The following is a 19119-nucleotide window of genomic DNA, read 5'->3' as shown; positions in this document are numbered from 1 at the left end:
ACAATGAACTTTAGGAAGCCTATTTCCTGATTCTATGTAGTAAATCTCCATTGTAGTAGGGATTGGCTTCATTCTGTCATACACTTTCAAAAAACGTGACTGTAGAGCACACAGGATCCAGAGTACAGTGCCTGGTTTAGCTGGATCTACACAGAGAAATTCAGAAGTGTTCCCTTATTCCCAAAGTAAAGGACAGCACTTCATGTGAGCAACAGTGAAGAGGAATACCTGGACCAGAGAAGACAAACAGATTAATGGCACTGAGAATGAAAAAAAATATTCTTGATATTGACCAGAGAGGCAATACACCTAATAGAGAATTTAGATCTAGATTCCAGAATTTAAAGTTTGATTCTAAGCAGTTTTCGACTTTTTTTCTTTTTTTTTCCCCAATTTATATTGCAGTTAATCCATGACATCTGTACCTGTTTTGTATGGCAGTCTTCTATTAGAAGAATCTGCTCCTGGACATTGTACAGGAATCAGTCCAAAATGAACCATCAGGGCAACCAATGCCATTCTCCAGTGGCCTCCCCTGACATTTGACCTGCCCTGCAATCACCAGCTCCTATGGGCAGTTAGAATGGGAATTAGCATCTAGCTAAGATTTAGGTCTAAGGTTTTGTTTAATTTCAATATGGACTTCTATGTTTTTCTTGCCTATTTCACTTTGTGAAAATTGGATCAACCAGCTGAATGGTATTGATCAGATACGGTAGGAGGACAACTGCAATTTCCAATGTCTTGGACCAAAGACCAACACTGGACTGAGAACCAAATGCCATGTCTAGATGGATGAAAGGGGATACCATAAAAAAGTGATACAGGAAGGCAGCAAACACAGAGCTGTACTTACAAACCAGTGAAAGTGCAGCTGCATTCTTCATGTGAGAGGCAACTTAGCAGTTTACCAAATTCAAAACACAAGGCTGCTGAGAGCAGCAGAGGGCCTTGTAGAAGCTGCTCCCCACTGCCCTTCAAGCAGCCAGGTTGCATTTTCCATGTGGACAAATGCAAACTCCCAGAATAAAGTAAGGAATCTGAGTTTCTTCTCTGGAAAATATTAACCCTAAATAAAAACTGAACCTTCCAGTAGGCTAATACAACTCTATAAATAAAAGGAAACTTCACAAGATTTTAGGAGGTGCTGAAACATTTGTTTTGAAGTTTTATTACAAAAATATATTTGCAAACATACAAAATTTTGGATGAAAAAAAAAGCTCATTCTTAAACATTTATGCAATAACTTAATAACTGCAAACATACATAGGTGCTATAAAACCCACACCATACCAAAAACGTTAATGATGCAGTATCTACATTTTTTGACTTACAATTATTCAGGTTTCCAGAAATCTTTCCTTGAAGCCCCCCCTTCCCCATGGTCTTCATATTGAAAGAACATGCAAATGGCTACAACTGGTGCATATGCAGAAGTGATAAAACTCAGAAATTACTAAAAGCACATAATGCACATAAAAGAACCTAACTAACCATATGCCCATACACTGAATAGATAAAAATAAATACACCACCAAATCAGAGATACTGCAATTTTCCCAACTGGAAGTGAAAGGAAGATATTGCATCTTAACATTTTCATAACATTGCCAGACAAACATGAGGTGATACATATTGCACACATTCCTCTTGTTAAGATATGCTGTACAAAGCAACCCAAATACCTGGCAAAAAAGGTGGCTGATTTGCTTAGAATATTTTTAAAAACCAAGAAGTCCCAAATTAAAGTTAGCTTTCCAAAACATTGCAGAAATTCTATCAGTGACTACACATGGCATAAATGGATTTCAGAAATAAATCAAAATGAAGCAATTAGAAATGCAAGCAAAAATGATACATCCAGCAGCGAGTGTTTAAATATTGAGCACTTATACACAGAATTACACATTTTATATTAAATCAGGATGAATCACTTGACTTTTTTTATCACTCATTCTGCAAATCTCGTTTAATTTGGAAAGATATTCTCCTTCTAAAGTTAATAACTGTTAGGCACCTTTCATATAAACTTTGCATTGTTAAATAACAGATAAAGTCTAACTACAAAACTGAGAATTTTGATTTTCCTGAACATTTCAGCAGCTGTAGGTTTTAAAACTGTCTTTGCTTAGCGAAAAAATAAAAACCCAAACTCAAACCTAAAGTAACTTAATGTGAGCCACAAAAAACATGCTTAGATAATAATTAGAGGAGTGTAGTCTGAACTAATAATCTTTTGATTCCCAGAAAGAATAGATAAAATCCCCATTAAGCCAGCATTTAAAAAAATCAAAAAAACCAACAACTTTAAAATGGTCACAATCATTTTCTGTGATGCCCCAAGGTAACTTGCTACACACTGGTTATGCCTACATGCAGATAACACAAATCAAGCACTTCAACAAGCTGGTCATTTCAAACTTATACAAAAATTAAAAAAAAAATAGGGAAAAAGGTTTTTAAATACAGAGTCCACATTAAAAAAAAATTTAAAAAAAATCAGCTTTTACACTGTAATTGAGCTTGTGTTTTACAATGAGCTTTTTTACTAAAGGAGTTGATCTGTTAGAGCCACTCCCTGGCACTTGTCACACCTCTGCACTGGGGGGTTCCTGTGTCTGCTGGCCCCAGGCAGAGGCTGGAACAAACACATGCTGTGAAGTTCAAGGTATAGAGTCTGCTGTGGACTCTGCAATTCTAACTCTGGTTCTCTGCCAGTTCATTTGGAAAGTGTGGGCAGGGAAGTAAACCATCAACCTGTTGCTACAAGGACACTGCAAAACCAAAGAGAAGTAAGGATCTGCCAACTGCTTGTTTCCAGCTGCACAGGAACCCTCATAAGTTAAGGATATTGAAAGTATTATTACTTTTGTATATGGCTGAAGAACTCAAAATACAACTCCTTCCTATAATTTCTACAGATCTTTGGATATGACTGTGTTTAGCAAACAGTACCAACATGCATTACCAGCTTCCAACATCTCTGTTCATCCAAACCTTTATCAAATCTTTCACTGAAGAAAGCAGAAGCTGTCCGTGAGAAGTGAGAAGTTACAGACACCATCTTTGCTAAATCTAGGTAAGAGCCACCCTCTATTTGGCTTAGACTGTCCATTTTTGTCCCTTTCAGTGAAACTTTTCCTAAAAAGCCCAACATAAAATCAGTCTAGACCTTGAATCTAACTTGAGTCTCACTGTTTATGTGCATACACAGGATTGTAACTCCAGAATTTATGGAAGAAGTTCCTATCTTCCTTAAGAAGTCTGAGTTTGTATTGCTGAGTTTAGATGCTACCATTAAATCAAATACATTTCTTGATGAATGCACATCAGCATCTTTCCCTGAATCTTGAACATTTTTCTAACAATACACTATATATTTTAATTGGAAACGCTGAACTCAAAGGCTGAGAAGAGCTTTTCAGAAGGTGGGTAGTGCTAAACAAAATAGATTTTCCACTAAAAAGCTAAGAAAAAAAACCTACAATAGTTCAAATACATAAAAATATTTGAATGTATGTAAATATCTTTTGTATCTAAAACATCCTGATTTGTGAACAAGTCACAATTAAAGCTCAATTACTAGTTTCCAATGAAATGGCCATGCACCTTGACTATGTCAACATTAACTAATCCTTAGGAGATCTACACTTACATATATGTTGTAACGAGCCAAACAACATTTTTCTTCATATTTCAATAGTGCTTGAGGGAAAAGAATGAAGCAGTGCATCACAACTCACTACAGATTATCTTTTTACTCAGTAACCCAACACTTTTCTACTGAAAAAGCATCTTTTAAAACTACTATTGCTGGAAAATGTTGGGACCTGAACCCAGATTAATTACCTTTGCATGCCTTTAAGAAATAAATACAACCCATGGGTAAACCAACACAGCAGCATAAGAAAGTATAATTAAAACTTTTCTGATTTCAAATGGGAAAGGACCCAGTTAAATTCTTAGTGAATAGTGACTTACTAAATCACATATACAAAGCAGTAACATTTTAATTAGATTAGCTTCAGACTATGAAGTGTACACTAATTATTTGGGGAGAGGGCAACAGAAGAAAAGCATGCATTTGTTTCCCATCTGCATAGTTTTAAACACTGCAGTTCCAACATGACCGAGGAGTGAAAGCCAACTATGGTGTGGTCCATCCTTAAGCTAAAAGGAAACAAAAATGTTTAAATTTTATCAAACACTGCTGAACAGGAAGAGAGTCTTCCAGTGGTGGTCTCCTAACTATAAATTTAAAATGAGAACTTCAACATGCAACTCCTTTGCTGCTTAAAAAAAAGTACAAATCACTGAGGATTTTGCGTATTTCAAATTTTGCCTCTTTAGAGAAAATGGTCTTACCCACCTGGGTGTTTTATGTCAGTAACATAAAACAGAAACAAAGAAGATTAATGAAATATTGCAAGGATGAATTTACATGCATTAGCTAGAGACTGCCAATGAACTGAGCCAATCACATTTCTAGACTTTTTGTTAAAGGTTTAGCTCCAATGGCCTGGCTTCCAGGCCCTTTCCCTCCCCACACCTACCAGCTTAATCACAAGGCATTTTGCTCTCATTTTCCTTAGTCCTTCAAAATGGAACTAGGTTCCCACCACTGAATTTGGCTCTGGTGTGCTGTAGTGTATTATAGTGTGCATTTGCTGGTTGAAATAGTTTTGAGTCTGTAATCCTTGAACAATGAATACAGCCAGGAATGAGAGCCAGAGCAAACATTTGCACATTCACTTAATGCTAATGAGAGCTCAAATGCAACTTAAGTCCCCTCCCCAATAAAAAAAGGTTTGCTGGTGATGATCACAGTGAAAACCTAGATCATTCTGAGAACATTACTTTCATAAGTATTTAAGGAATAATCTTTCCTAACAGGTTCAAATTCAAGACATTGAAAACTAAATGTTCTTTTACAAAAATATTAGTTTTATAGATGAGGCATAATTGTTTCTAAAATGAACATATTTTAAGTAGATTCAGCTTCAATTATAGCTTAATGTTGTCTGTACTCTTGGTGAGGACTTGCAAGTAGACTTCATGGATAGTGCTGAGAAAACGAGAATCATTCTGCAGGATAAACAGAAACAAATGAGAAACATTAGTGAAAAGATGCCAAAAGCAGTTTAATTTAATGTCACTTTAGTTGTGATAAGGCTTGCTTGCAGCTGGCAAGGGAAGGAGCTGTGTGCCTGCACAGAAAGTGCTTTTGGAACACAGGCTGTGAACCATGAAGCTGGGCAGCAGCTGAAGGCATCACCAGGCACTCTGGACGCTCAGACACACAGACAGGGTCACTGTGTCAGCCTGGCCACATTTTGCTTCCCTCCAGAGCCCAAACCATAGTCTTAGGCACAAAGAATCCCATTTTGTGTACAGCTCCCAAATCAAGTCTGCCTGACTGTCAGATGTGATGCTGTTTGCCAGGCAGAGCAGCCTGAATGGGAATGCAAAGAATTCCCAAGTCAAAGCATGACTGGGAAGTGAATTGGTTTCATCTATGGACAATATTTACAGATATTTCTAGTCTAATTCCTTCAAATGACAAGTTACAAAACTGGTATATCATCAGCTTGAGAGTGTAATACTCTCTTGACAAGTCCTGAACAGCAACTGGTATCATGCTTAGAGTGCTGTGTGAGTACTCCCATGCTGCAGGATGTGTCTATTTTGGGTCTTCATTCAGCTCTCTCTCTGTAAAGACTGGAGACAAATATCCCTGTCAGATCTCTAAAATCACCACTCAGAATATCAGCAGGTGAGCTCAGTTCCAAGAATAGTTTAAGTCTTTAATTAGAAAACCCATACACACCAGTAGAAGAAAAGGTTATGTAAAATGGAACAGATAAATCAGGCAACCTAATGATGGGATCTGGTAATGACCTTTTTGGTCCTAACAACTTGGTCACTGGGAAGATGCAGTTTGTTATTTTTAGACTTGTATTTTGGGTATAAGCTCTACTAGCACCAGTATGGAGTGAGCAAGAGAATCCTGAGCTAAGAAATAACTGTCATTCATGGCAACTTCACCATGACATTAGAGGTCAAAATCATCTCAATGCACAGCTGCTCCCAACATCACAGATTTAATTAAACAGAACTTTTTAGTCCCTAAAAATAGCAGAGCTAAAACTTGGCAATTTCCATTTCAAAGAAACACACTAAAAGTAAAGATGAGGAAAGGTTCTAGGGAACTGAAAACAGGAAATCCTTCCTTGAGGAAGTGGAACACTTAAAAACACAGCAAAATCAACTCCCACCCCATACCAGCTTCTACTACTGCAAGTTATTCCTCACTTGTCTACAAATTCATATGGATGTGAAAGGACACACCAACCAAAAGGAGCAAGCTGTGCCATACTCTGTGTACAGTGTGGAGTAATCTGCCCCTTCCAACAGAAAAGAACATCTTTTGTAATCTTTCAGGGCAAAAGGACTTACAGGGGTACAGAATTTGTCACTGCTGCCTTCTGTGCTTGGAACCCCATCCCTCAGAAACTCTGAGCTCTGTATAGACACTACCTTGATTAGATGTATCAGTGCTTCTTGAAGCTGAGACCTACTGAGAACAGTAGGAGGTGTAGTCTGAATTTCTGTTGTTCCAAGTGTTAAAGGCGAAGAAGAACTGGCTTTATTCTCCACTTCAGTAACTTTTGTAGCTGATTGCTGAAACACACTTGGAGACAAGAGCACTGAAGGTGTTACTGTCGTGGTGGCTGTAACAAACTGTGGAGGTGCAACCTGTAAAAACAGAAAATTAATAAGCACTGTGTTCAGTAAGAGGGAATGATGCTGTAAAGGCTGGAGAGAGAAGCATAAAGCAAATGAAATAAATTGCAGCCACAATTATTCAGTCAGATATTGCAGAATAGCTGCTCTTAATCAAGAAATATCTACCTATGAAGATCAGTATTAGTACCAATAGTACTTCTCATTTTCAGAGCTGAAGAAGGTAGCAGCCTTAAATATTCTTGTATGCAGACTCCTTCCTACTCATGTGGTTGCTACCTTCCAGAATTTTTAGAGGAGAACACATACAAGGAAAGTTGAGCTTTTCACCTAAGAAACCAAAGGAGCCTGTAGCTGTGAGCAAATTATTTTTCGTCAGAGTTTTCAGAAAGATCAGTCCTGCTTCCCGCACCCCCCCAATTCTATGGTCTCCCACAAATACTTTACTTCAAATTTCAAGTGCATCTCAAACACATTTAAAGAAACTGCTGAATTATAACTAAAGCATTGGAATACACTGAAATATTCTTGTCCTGTTTTCCCTTGGGGAGATGTAGGATGGAAATATTTTGAGGACCATCTTCCCAGCTCATCATTCCACAGGTCTGTCTCCATTTCACTACAAAAATGCACAAACTGCCTTTACTACTTTTTCTTTTAAACATAAATTGCACATTTATAGGACTATTACATTTGCATCAACTGGACAAAAATAAACATCCTCTTTGAGTAACTCTGCCATCTCCTGATAAGTGCAATTGCTACTCAGGCTGATAATCTGTGTCTTGCTCAGGCTTCCAGGATGACCAATGTGATGAAAAAAAAAAGAAAATAAATAAGCCCATCTCATTCCAAAGAACAGCAACACTAAATGTGATTTGTAAAGACATTTGATATGTCAGCAGAAAGAGCTGCCCTTGGATAACCAACAAACTTCAGAGGAAAAAGCCCTCCAAAGCCACCTGAAGTTAATGTGTATAAAATAACATCAACAACAGCAGAACTAGAAAATTGATCTTCTTGTAGTCAAAACTGTGAAGACTCACAGCGTGGGATTTCAGCTGAAGACAATGTGTTTAAACTGACAGTTTACTATACAACATGCACATGCTTCTTAAAATTCCCAAATCCATATAAAAATGCTTTTAATTAGGTAATTATTTACTAACTGGGTCATGAACAGACTGTAGAGTCTGCTTATTTTATAGCAGCCCAGTAGCTAAAACAGCATCTTAGTTCAAGTAGGGCCATTTTTTTTGCCTTCACAATCAGACCTGGGCATGCTACTAAAGCTGCTTTCATGGAGAGCAAGTTTGACAAGAATGAGGCAAGAGATCTGAAAAAGGAGTGGGTGCATACGGGAAAAGCAGAAATAAAATACAGATGGTGTCCTAAAATGAATACATAACAAAAAGGTAATTAAAACCAGTTCTTGAACACTTGACTATTATCAAGTTGTTTTGTAACTATAACCCAAAACTTAATATTGACATTATTTTAAACTGTTATCCAAGGCAGTTCTAAGAAGTTTAAACCTGCTTTTAGCTCGCTAAAATGCGCTATCACAAATTTTGCAGTAGCAATTACTGGTTATTCTTTTTCTCCATCTTTTTTTTCTGCTTTGTATCAGTTCATAAGATACAAGGTTTCTCAAGAAAACTGAGACACAGCAAGGCAAGGATTGCATTTTAAGCCTCTGGGGTACTTAAGGTTGGGCCAAAGCTAATGTACCCTACTACAATATTATGGCATTAGTACTCCTGCTTGCAACATAAAAAATCCCCGTTCAAATGGTGCAAATTCAGTGCAGGGCTGCAAATCCAAAATGTGTTTTCATTTCTGCATTAGAACCAACAGTAAGAGTGACTGTACAAGAGCAGTGCACTGACAGCAACTCCCCCTTCCTCCAGTACTGTTTCATAACAGCTCCTTCAATATGGGCAGTGGGCAGTGACTCTTTGAGATATCAACTGGGTGCTGCAGCTGGGTTCTTTCCCCCTAAGAAAACCCCTGAGACTGATTAGCAGAGGTACTTATCCACTTACTTGACTTGCTTTAGACAAAGTTTTCGGCTGTGGAAATACTTCTGCTTCCTTGTTTTGTTGTAAAGTCTGAGTTAAGGAAAAAAAAAAAAAAGCAAAATTCACAGGTTACCATCCACAACTCAGTTTCCAGAGGTGGTTCTCTGTTTTTAAGAAAGCCACAAAAATGCAAATTTCAAGATTTTAGATACAATTCAATCAATTTTGTAAAACTGATATAATCAATGGGAAGCTGGAAAAAGAGAAAAATCCAAACTGATGTTTTATGTTTTCAATATTAAGGCAAACCTATAAAGCCATATCTCCATGTAGCCCCCAGGTACCCATAGAAGAAGTGGGTCAAAACAGAAGGAGTACAAAACACTCAAAGCAAAATACTCAGAAAAAGGCAATTGTTAATTGTATTGCAGACTTCCACACATCATCTCTCATCACAGTGCTTCAGCCTGCAACCTTCCACCCATTCTCAGATCCCCAGCTCTGAGCAGTACTTTTCTGACACGAGATGCAATCTTTAGGACTTATTCACCCACTAACAGCAGCAGTTTGAAACACCTCTCCTTAGAGACAGGTCTGTCACTGACAGCAGATGCTAATGATACAAAACTAATGGAACTGGATTTCTAATTTCAATCAATACCACACAGTGCAAGTCCTCCATTATTTTCAAACAGCTAATATATAACAGCACAATTTTCAAGGGAAAACACACAAGTAGTCTAAAGCTTCATGGATATCAAAGCCCACAGAATACCTGAAGGGGAGAGATTATCTTGCTGTTCAAGGCTGATGGCTTACTGTGAGATTCTTTGAAGCTTTCCGGTGTTGCAAGTTGGCCAACCGAGGCAGAGATGTTTGGTGTTAAGGGACTCTTAGTGAGAGACTGCTGCTGTGTTTGGTCATGCTGCGGGGTCAACCTGAGTTTCTGGAGAAGATCAACACTTGTATGAGATGCATTTGAGACAGTCCCTGTGTTCGCTGCAGTCAAGGGTGCTATGAGCTGGCTTTGGCCAGCCATTAGATTCTGTGGAGCGTGGTTCACTTCAGACGGCGGCTGATTCACCAGTGGGGATATGGGCTTGGCGGCTTGCTGCATCACTTGCATTATACTGTTGCTTTGTTTGAGGCCAGGAAGCATCTGAGCAGGGGCAGCTTCCATTGTCGAGGCTGAATTAAGAACAGGGCTTAAACGAACTGAATAGCTTGAAGCGTTTTTCAGATCAGGCTGGGAAACCGAAGCTGGAGGTATTATCAAAGGTGTCAAACAGTCCTGCTGGCCGGCACTGGGCTTAACGCTCGGACTTTCGCATTTCCCCAGGGATTGTTGCATTACTGGTGACTGGTCAAAGGAAAAAGGCAAAAGCAAACTGTGCTGCTCTCTGGCAGATGCCTCTGTCTGCAGCTTCTCCATTCTCTCTGGATTGGGATATGGAGCTGCAGGCTGTTCCTTTTGGACAGAGGTTCCAAACAGTTCCTCCAAAGTCAGATGTTTCTGCCTTGACTGAAATGGCTAAAAAGAAAGGAGAAGAAAATTTCAGTTTAGAACTAGACACAGCACTGTGCAGCTCACACAGTCTATTATATTTTCAAGGAAGTTAGGAGAGACAACTATGCATGTCAAATGCATGTAGAATACAGTTTGGATACCAAGGGTGCCCTATTCATAGGAATTTTAAAATGAATTTAATTTGTGAGGAACATCCTGGCTCTGTATGGCTTTTCCTTATGGCCCTGTCAGGACAGTCTCTGCAGTAGCAGTCAGGAAGGGGGATGGCTATGGATTCTGTCAGGAACATGGCACCTGCCATCATCCATCAGCCCTAACTACACAGGGCACTTTAGGGAAGTGGAGGGAAAAACATACATGTTGGCAAAATCCTCACAGAATTTACAAAATTGGAAATAGTTAAAAATGCTCTTAAAGATGGGAAAGGAACATAAAATGCAGAAGCTGCACAACTGAACTAGCAATACATGCCTAGACAGTTTTCCTAGCCCTAGTGCAGGAGATGTTACAGGTAAGAGAATTTCTATAAACCTAAATATGTATCTCCTTGAGAAGTGTGTTATATGTACACAGATACATCTACCAGCCCTTTAGTCTCTCCCAAAAAATTACACCTAGCCTACACCACTGATATTGCTAGAAAAATGTGGTTTTGAGAAAAAATATTTTCAGAAAAATATTATAAAAATGTGTTTCAGTAAAGAGAAAAGAAACAGCTATTAACACCAGTGATCTCAAAATTTTCTTTTTTTTTTTTTAGGTTGCACAGAACCAGAAGTTATGTAAAACAGCTGGACTGAAATACAACATTCTGTTCAGAAGACTGAATGGCCTGAAGCACAATTCCAGTGTATTCTGATGGTATGTCTAAACAAAGATGCTACTTCACAATGACAACCACTGCACCATGACATTGCTCTGCTGGCTCTGATTTCCCCAGCACAGAGAACAGGACAGCACAGCAGCCAAGGCACAGCAGCACAGGTGCCACAAATAGCCCAACAAGAACCCCTTGAGCTTGAAGTCACACCGTCTTTTACCCAGGTTCCTCATCTCTACTGTCACTGTTATTCAATTTTAGCTAGTTAAAGACAGGTACCCTTTCATTTTGGGGCTGGGACATGCTATAGTTTATATCTTGTTAGTTATGTTAGCAATATTTTCCTAGAAAGTTGTTCTTACTTTTTTTCCACTGATTCTACTGTTCTGGAGACCCATCCTTCAACCATAAAGATTCCATTAAGAGAAAAATCACTGTTCCAGATCATTTCAAACTCAGCTGTTCACTTCAGTATGGTTAATTGACCAGCCTTCCTTTATTAATACATTACAATAGTCAAGTAATAAACTGAAATCTCTACCATGCCCTGATCCAAGTCAGACTGGACAGTGTCAAACATCAAGTTACTTTCCAGCACGGAGTATAAAACACTTTGCTTGTCTGGCTGAGGTGTACCTTGAGCATTTCATCAACCCAGTGTGTTTATGAAGACCTTTATCATAAGAGGCTGCATAAAGGCCACAAGATCACTTTATTTCACAGAAACAGAATGCTGCTGCTCAGAGGGTTTCTCCAGAAATGATTTCAGATAAATTAAGCTTTGTAGTCCCAGCTCTGCTTATTCATGGTTCAGTACCAGTGGTCTGGTTCAGTTTTGCAGACTGCTGGCACAGAGGCATTTCATGATACAACTGATTTTAATTTTGAATTGCCAAGATACAACACTTAACTACACAATATCATACAGGAGACATTTATTTTTATTCCCAAATGTGTGGTATCTTTACCATGAGATGAAGTTAATCAACATGCAAGTGTGACATTTTGGAGGGAATTTAGCAATCTCACTGTACTTATCATATGCACACTATTTTTTTATTTCACTGGCCATCTGTTTTAATTAGATGAAAAATGTATATTTTTATAGCTGAAACAGAATGTTTTTCCAGTAGTCTCTCAGTTGTCCATGTTACTAAAAATGTGACTCAGAACCAACACATTTGAGATATATTTGAACCCAGTTAACTGGCTTTATAGAACTATCACTTATGTTACCCAATTAATCTTTTCCAATATCTCTGCAGTGTTATTTTAAATAGCACAACAGAAGTAAAAATATGACATTTTACATGTTCTACTTTAATTACTTCAGAGCAATTTGTTAGGATCTTATCTTTCCAGTTTTTCCTTTACTAGTTAATTGGTTCCTGTTCTGCAATTCCATGCACTGTCAGGTGGAGCATTTCAGCTGATTTTGGACAGTCTACATGGAATGACCCAAAGAAAACATGTGCTTTGAAAGCAAAGCCTCAGGCAGCCCTGGTGCCAGGTCTCCAGACATGGCATGCAGCAAACAGAGCTTGCTGCCAGGGGTCACTCCATCATTGACCCAAAAACAGAGGACCTGCTCAGGGGCTGGAAGGGCTGGGATAGAAATAATCCCAGCAAACTTTCGCCCCCTCATTTTAGTTCATTAACTGTTACTACCCTACCCCTAAATCAGTTTCCTGCCCTCCAGCCCCAGCTCTAACCTGAACTAGGAACTACGATTACTCCTCCAAACTGTGTATTTTATTTACAAGTACTAAGTGCAAATTTGCCCACATTTTCCTAGGGAATTCCACTTCTCGGGCACGGTGATTTATCGCATCAGAAGCACCCCAGTGAAGTACGGCAGGGAGGAGTTTTCCATGGGCACACCAGCAGTGTCTGTCCCGTGCCCACTGGGTGGCACTGCAAGCAGGCCCAGGGACCTCCCTGCTGCAGGCAATTCAGGTACTGCACTGTTCACTTACTTTTGCTCTAAATTTATCTCTACAAAGTCTTGTGTGAAGCCCCGACTTCCTTGTGCAGGACCACAGCTGTGGCTCTGAAGCACAGACAACCCTTCAGTAAATGTCTGAGACAGAAGACCAGGGCTTGAGTTCCTGGGTGAAAGACCTGACCACCAGGCATGGTCAGCTGTTCTTGCTTCCTGTCTGTCCAAGTCAGCCCACACATTATCACAGACTGACTTCTTCTAGAAGCCAAGATGGCCCATTTAAACATGGATATTCACATTAGTGTGGACATAGCCTCTTATTTTTAAAATGCTAAATTGAAAGACAGAATTTAGGATTCTAAAAGTCTTCAAACTCATTTGTTTAGAGATAATACATTGGGCAAACACTGAAAGCACCTTAAGAAAAAAATCAATTTTACCAAAACAAAGTACTAAATGAAAAAAACCCCCCTCATTTAGGCTTGGATGAAACGTACCTGCTCTTGCACTTGTAATGAAGGCTTCGTTTCTGAAGGCTCTGTGCTTTCTGGCTTTGGAGGATTTGAATTCTGTTGCATTCCAGAACTTGATACAATACTTAGGTCACTAATCTGATTCTGAGGAGGGGAAAAAAAATGAAAAAAAAAATGAATATCAATACATGAGTCTACATTTACCCACTATACAGTCCTGTTTACATGACACTTGGGACTGAAATACGGATGATGTACAAAGTACTGATTTTTGTAAGACACAGTGGAATTCACAAATCTTAGGAAATAAAAATCATACCAAGACATCCAGAATCTGGTATGCAGTCATAAAACTTTTACTCTTTATTATTATAAGAAAAGCAACAAGAATATACAACTGATTTTATACTTTTCCACCAAGAACAAAAATGATACATTAAAGAACAGGTAGGCTTTTCACATCCTGTATCTGCATTGGCTGCTAACAGAGAAGTCTGCTACACTTCATTCAATCAGGAACCCAAACTACAACTGCTTAGAAAAAAAAATCCTGTCAAAAAGCACTCTAAGTGGATGGAAAGACAGCTTGTCACTGATTTACTTCCACCAGATTTAACCAACCATGTACATTTATTTTCAGGCGTTAATTTGGTTTTCTGTGAACAAGACAAAACCAGGCAAGAGAGTTGCATTATAACACAGTATGTTTCAGATGGATTTGATTTTCATCTTTAATAAACATAAAAAAACCAAATACAGATATTCTATTACTGTTAAAATCACCAGAAAAACCCAGACTGCAGAATAACCCAGCTTTCAATGGGTAAACTATACCTGATGCATATGATAGAGCTCAACCATTGGTACAACACAGGGTGATTGCTCTGGTATCTTATTCAAAGCAGTAAAATATGGGTTAAACTTTTTAGCAATGGATTAAAAAGCAACCTGAGTTTTATTCTTTTGTTTTCAAATTCTAATTGAAAGCAATAAATACAAAATCAAGATTATATATTGCCATTTAAGGACACAGGAGAGAAGCAGACTCTCGCATCTTTCTGACTTTTAGCCACTAACTTAAAGGTCAGAACTCCTTGTGCCTGAAAGGCTGGAGGCCTTTTAGTTATAAAATCAGGAAAGGCAGTCTTCTTTTCACTAGAGGATAAGCTGCAGTATGTTTCCCTGCTCCAAGTGAAATACACTAGAGGATAAGCTGCAGTATGTTTCCCTGCTCAAACTGAAATACAAACACAAAACGACACTATAAAAGCATCCATTCACTTCATTTAAAACAAAAATCTGAGTTCATTCATTTTCACATATGGGCTTGATGTAGTGTGTACTTGAAGGATTAAGCTGATTTGGAATCCTAGATTAAAGCACTCAGACCTTCATAAATCTCTTTTTCACTCCCTCTGCCCCCTTCTCATGCTGACACTCTGCCAATCTCATGTGGGCTGCACACAAGGATTACTGTATGATCCATCTGGAATGTACCAGCAGATAAGTACTTTCTGCTCCTAAATACAAATTCATGCATAAATATCAAGTGCCATAAAATTATTTAAAAAAAAATAAGTCAGGAAAGGTCTCTCAAGAAGGCATCTTCCAAACAAGTTGGTTATTTCATCATATTAACATTTGCACACATTGGCTACACGAGCTGCAAAATGTGCCAGGGGTTTGTTGCTAAAGCTGAGTTGGTCAACAGAACATTGTCCAAAGAAGTTTGCTTGAAACGTGACCAACATTGTTCAGATCTGCTTTTCTGACAACTGCACAGCACTACAATCACCACAGGCTCTTGGATCACCACGGACAGGATCATTTATGGCTCATGTACACACAAAAAGGAAATGAAGTAATTATTCCAGTTTCCCTGGTGTTCTAAAAATATCAAGAAACAAACACACACATACACAACAATAAGAAGAAATAAAGATACAAACCCCCCCATTTTAAAGTAGCTCTGCTGTAGCCCATGCCCTGCCTATTTCACTGCTGTACAACTGGCACCACAGATGGCGTCTGTCCATTAAAATATCTTTATCTGTTCCTGTTCATCAGAATTTCACTTGTCTACAGAGCTTCATCCATGATGTTTAGGAACTTTGTTTCTACCAAAAGCTTTTCAGCACTCTCATATGTAGAAGATCTGAGAATTAGAAGAGAATCTGACAACAAATCTGGAATATCCCAAGTCATCCAAAGGCCATCTGTTGGAAATATGCATTATCCAATACTGCAAGGACAAAGAGGGAGAAAGGCTTCATCACACCCAGGAGGGTACTAGCAAAGAAGTGCATTCCTGTGGTATGGGTTTTTTCCCTTCTTTGCAAAAGGACTTCCATTTCTTCAAATCTGTTTTGATTGATACAACACTGAAAGATGAATCATACTGTGATGCTTCCTTCTGTGATCTCACCAAAGCTGCTACCTGCACAATGCTGGCCTTCCTACAGAGACACCTTCTCCCCAAACAGCACTGACACATATTTGGAATTAATTTTGTTTTCATCTGTATTTTAAAGCATTAAAAGAACATAGGAGTGACATCCAGAAATGAGTATCTAGCCTGGGTCAAAGACAATGTATTGTTTATCACATTGCCCTGACCTCAGTACATCAAACAGTGACAGGTTAAGTTGGGTCATACAAGGTTTAATCCACATGCTTACTCTCTCTCCTCATCCCACACTGTATTGTAACCATCCAGAATCTCACAAAGACTCAGTTTCAAGTACTCAAAGGAACTCTGCAGCACAAGCAACTCCTGGAAGGAATCAAGCACTGTACTAACGAGCTCCCTCTTCTCCCAGCAGCACAGGCACAGAAGCCACACCATGGTTCTGCAATGCAATACTCACACATTGCTTTACTATGGCACATTCCTGTATTATTACTTGGGGGAAGAGGCATGTTCAGAATCTCTGCTTCCATTTTTGGATCTCCCACACATTACCTTTATATTCACCCTGCATGTATGAATTTGGTCCTCATGACTATATAAAGTAATTCTTTCCTAAGAGAACTAACATTCCTCATTATGTAATCTTGTGGATTTAGCATTGGCAAAGGATAACAGGCTTTTCCTTCAGAGATAAATTATTTTATTAAAGGGAGAAACAGTAGACAGGACACAAGTAATAAACTGGAGAACAGAAAGACAAAGGAACAGTATTGTTACACTTAGTCTACAGCTAGTAACAAATATACTTCATAAAGTCTACAAATGAACTGAATGCCTCAGTCTCTAATACCACAGTTCATCTTTTGAGACTAAGAAGAGACAGATGCTGTTTGGTATCATTTTTATTTGCTATTCCCAGAGACAAGATTTTCTTACAGCAGGAGAAAGCATTATAAAATGGGCCCACCCTGCTACACTTCAAGTTGGATCTAACGATCAGGATTCAATCCATCTTGCCTGAAATCACAGAATGCTTCCTAGTACAGTGTTCCTGAGGGAGGGAACAACAAATCACTCTGAAAACAAGGCTGCTGGAACTACTGCAGACACTGCCCACCCTTTAAACAAAGCACAGCTGATGTGCTAAAAACTCGTTTCCAGAAAAGAGACATTTACTTACTCGTTCATATTCATCCTTGGCTTTACTAAGCATCTCTAGGATGTCAATGGGCCTGTTTTCATTGCAGCCATTGGTCCTGCTGGGACTTTTTCTGTCCTGGGAAACTTGCTGCGACCTCTGAGCTTCTTGTTCAACCACTCTGTAAATGGAAAGGAGAAACAGGATTTAAAAATTTAACTAGAGTTAACATCTTGCAAAAAGCAGTAAAGAAAAAAATACTCCCAGCACATTAACCCATTTTTCTGCCTGAATAAAAGCCTAACACATAGCTGACCAAAGTTACACAAGTTTTCGTTTGGTACAAGGTTCATACAAGACAAACTGTCAAATGTCTGCACAATTTATATCCTATTCACAGAGCACTGGTCTGTCTCTCTCAAAGTTTGCCTACAATAAACACTACTCCTATAAAACTCTCATGTTTAGACTTTTTTACAGTGAGAGATGTGGACATCCAAGCATGTGATACACAAAAAGCACATGTTTTACACCATAGACTAAGACACAATTTTTACTCTTTACTTCCTAACATGCATTTTTCCATATTTAGGCAAGTCAAGCCATGTCATTCAACAAAATCTATTACCAAACAGTTCTAGTTCAGGATGAGGCCTACCATTATGCAAGAGAGGCAGTAGGAAAGAAGAGAGCTGGCTCACACCAGATGTCTCTGGAATCAGTCTGCAAGAGGACTTAGAGCAAGTCACCCCCCACACCCCCACCTAAGGCTCCGGAAAGAACAGCAAACCATTTCCTCTTCAAGCTGCCCTGCAGTCATTCCAATTACCTGCATTGCCTCTGGCCTCTGATTCATTCACCATTTCTACTCCACCCCTTCCTGCCTCAAGTACCCAAAACCTTCAATCTGAAGGACAGGTAAGAGATGCAAGAAGCTGATGTGTACCTGGTGATTTCACCAATAAAAGTAAAAGCAGCATATACTCCTAATCCATATGCAGTTCACAAGATATACATGGCTGTGCAATGCGCTGAAGCTTATCCTCTTGAAATAAACACACACCAGCCTGTAATCCCTTCTTTTTTAAGCCTCCATTAATCAAATATGTTAAGAAAAAACAAGCACTGTAAACAGGGCAGAACTCTGGAGCTAGCATGTCACTTGAGAACTCTCATGCTGTGGAACTGATGGCTGAGGGGGGAGCCAAGAGGCGCCATCACAACAATCACAGAAAGTGCCAATCATTCCAGCCTCCAGTTTCTTTGGGTCAGTTAGGATTCAGGACAAACTCTAGATTTTACAGACTACAATTATTTATATGTACCTCTACGTTTACATTTCTGAGGAAGAAATAGTTCAAGTTTTGGAAGTTTCTTCCCAGCTTTCTAGCTACCAAGCTTCTTTACTTCACTAGAGTGTAGCTGAAAAAGGGTTAGATTTGGCTTTTAGTAATTCAGTGTTGCTTTCACAGTTTTTCATCATACAAGCTGGTTATTTAACCAGCTCCTGATTACTTCCAGCCTTCTCTGTAAGCAGCAGTCACCTGGCAAGGTAACTCACAATAGGGAGGCCAATGTAACCCTGATAATTTCTGAGAACTGCAGCATGTGCTCGTTTGGATGAAGCAGCTCAATACTCCACGAGTGTTTCTATGGTGACACCCTGAGAGAACATTTTGTTCTAGCATCTCACGTGGTCACCAGTCCTGGCTTAGGACCTCTCTAAACTCAACTCCAAAACTAATGATGAGAAAGCAAAGCATTCTGATTCTCTTATCTTGCTCTAAGTGCCAGCATAATTGTATAAGAAAAAAGAAACAATTCAGTTAAAGTGAAAATTCTGGGCAAAGTGAAATCACCCATGGTGCCTGGCAGGCAAAGCAAAGGCTTCACTCTTAAGACTTTCATTTTGCCTTAATTAGTTGGCCCAAAAGGTTTCAAGAAAACATCCTCTCCTGAAAACAGTACTTATTGAACTCACAGCAAAACACCTTCAAGGAATGCTGGCAATTCACAGAAATTTTTCTTAAAAATTTCTGAAA

At 39.0% G+C, this 19119-nt stretch overlaps 1 protein-coding gene across 1 annotated transcript in view; it reads right to left on the bottom strand.

The window, feature by feature from the left end:
• Nucleotides 1-1135: 1135 nt before the first annotated feature.
• Nucleotides 1136-19119, bottom strand: part of DCP1A (decapping mRNA 1A) — a 32121-nt gene continuing 14137 nt past the window's right edge. Inside the window, exons 5-10 of the mRNA XM_041425872.1 lie at nt 17120-17258; nt 13554-13673; nt 9542-10297; nt 8791-8856; nt 6539-6757; nt 1136-5086 (exon numbers count right to left, since the gene is read on the bottom strand). Of these exons, the coding sequence (XP_041281806.1) occupies nt 5006-5086; nt 6539-6757; nt 8791-8856; nt 9542-10297; nt 13554-13673; nt 17120-17258 (1381 nt within the window). The 3' untranslated portion in view covers nt 1136-5005. The remainder of the gene's footprint in view (nt 5087-6538; nt 6758-8790; nt 8857-9541; nt 10298-13553; nt 13674-17119; nt 17259-19119) is intronic.

This window comes from Onychostruthus taczanowskii, unplaced genomic scaffold (assembly GCF_017590055.1).
Source record: "Onychostruthus taczanowskii isolate IOZ18803 unplaced genomic scaffold, ASM1759005v1 scaffold9, whole genome shotgun sequence".
NCBI lineage: Eukaryota > Metazoa > Chordata > Aves > Passeriformes > Passeridae > Onychostruthus > Onychostruthus taczanowskii.
This window is presented reverse-complemented; position numbering and strand designations above follow the sequence as displayed.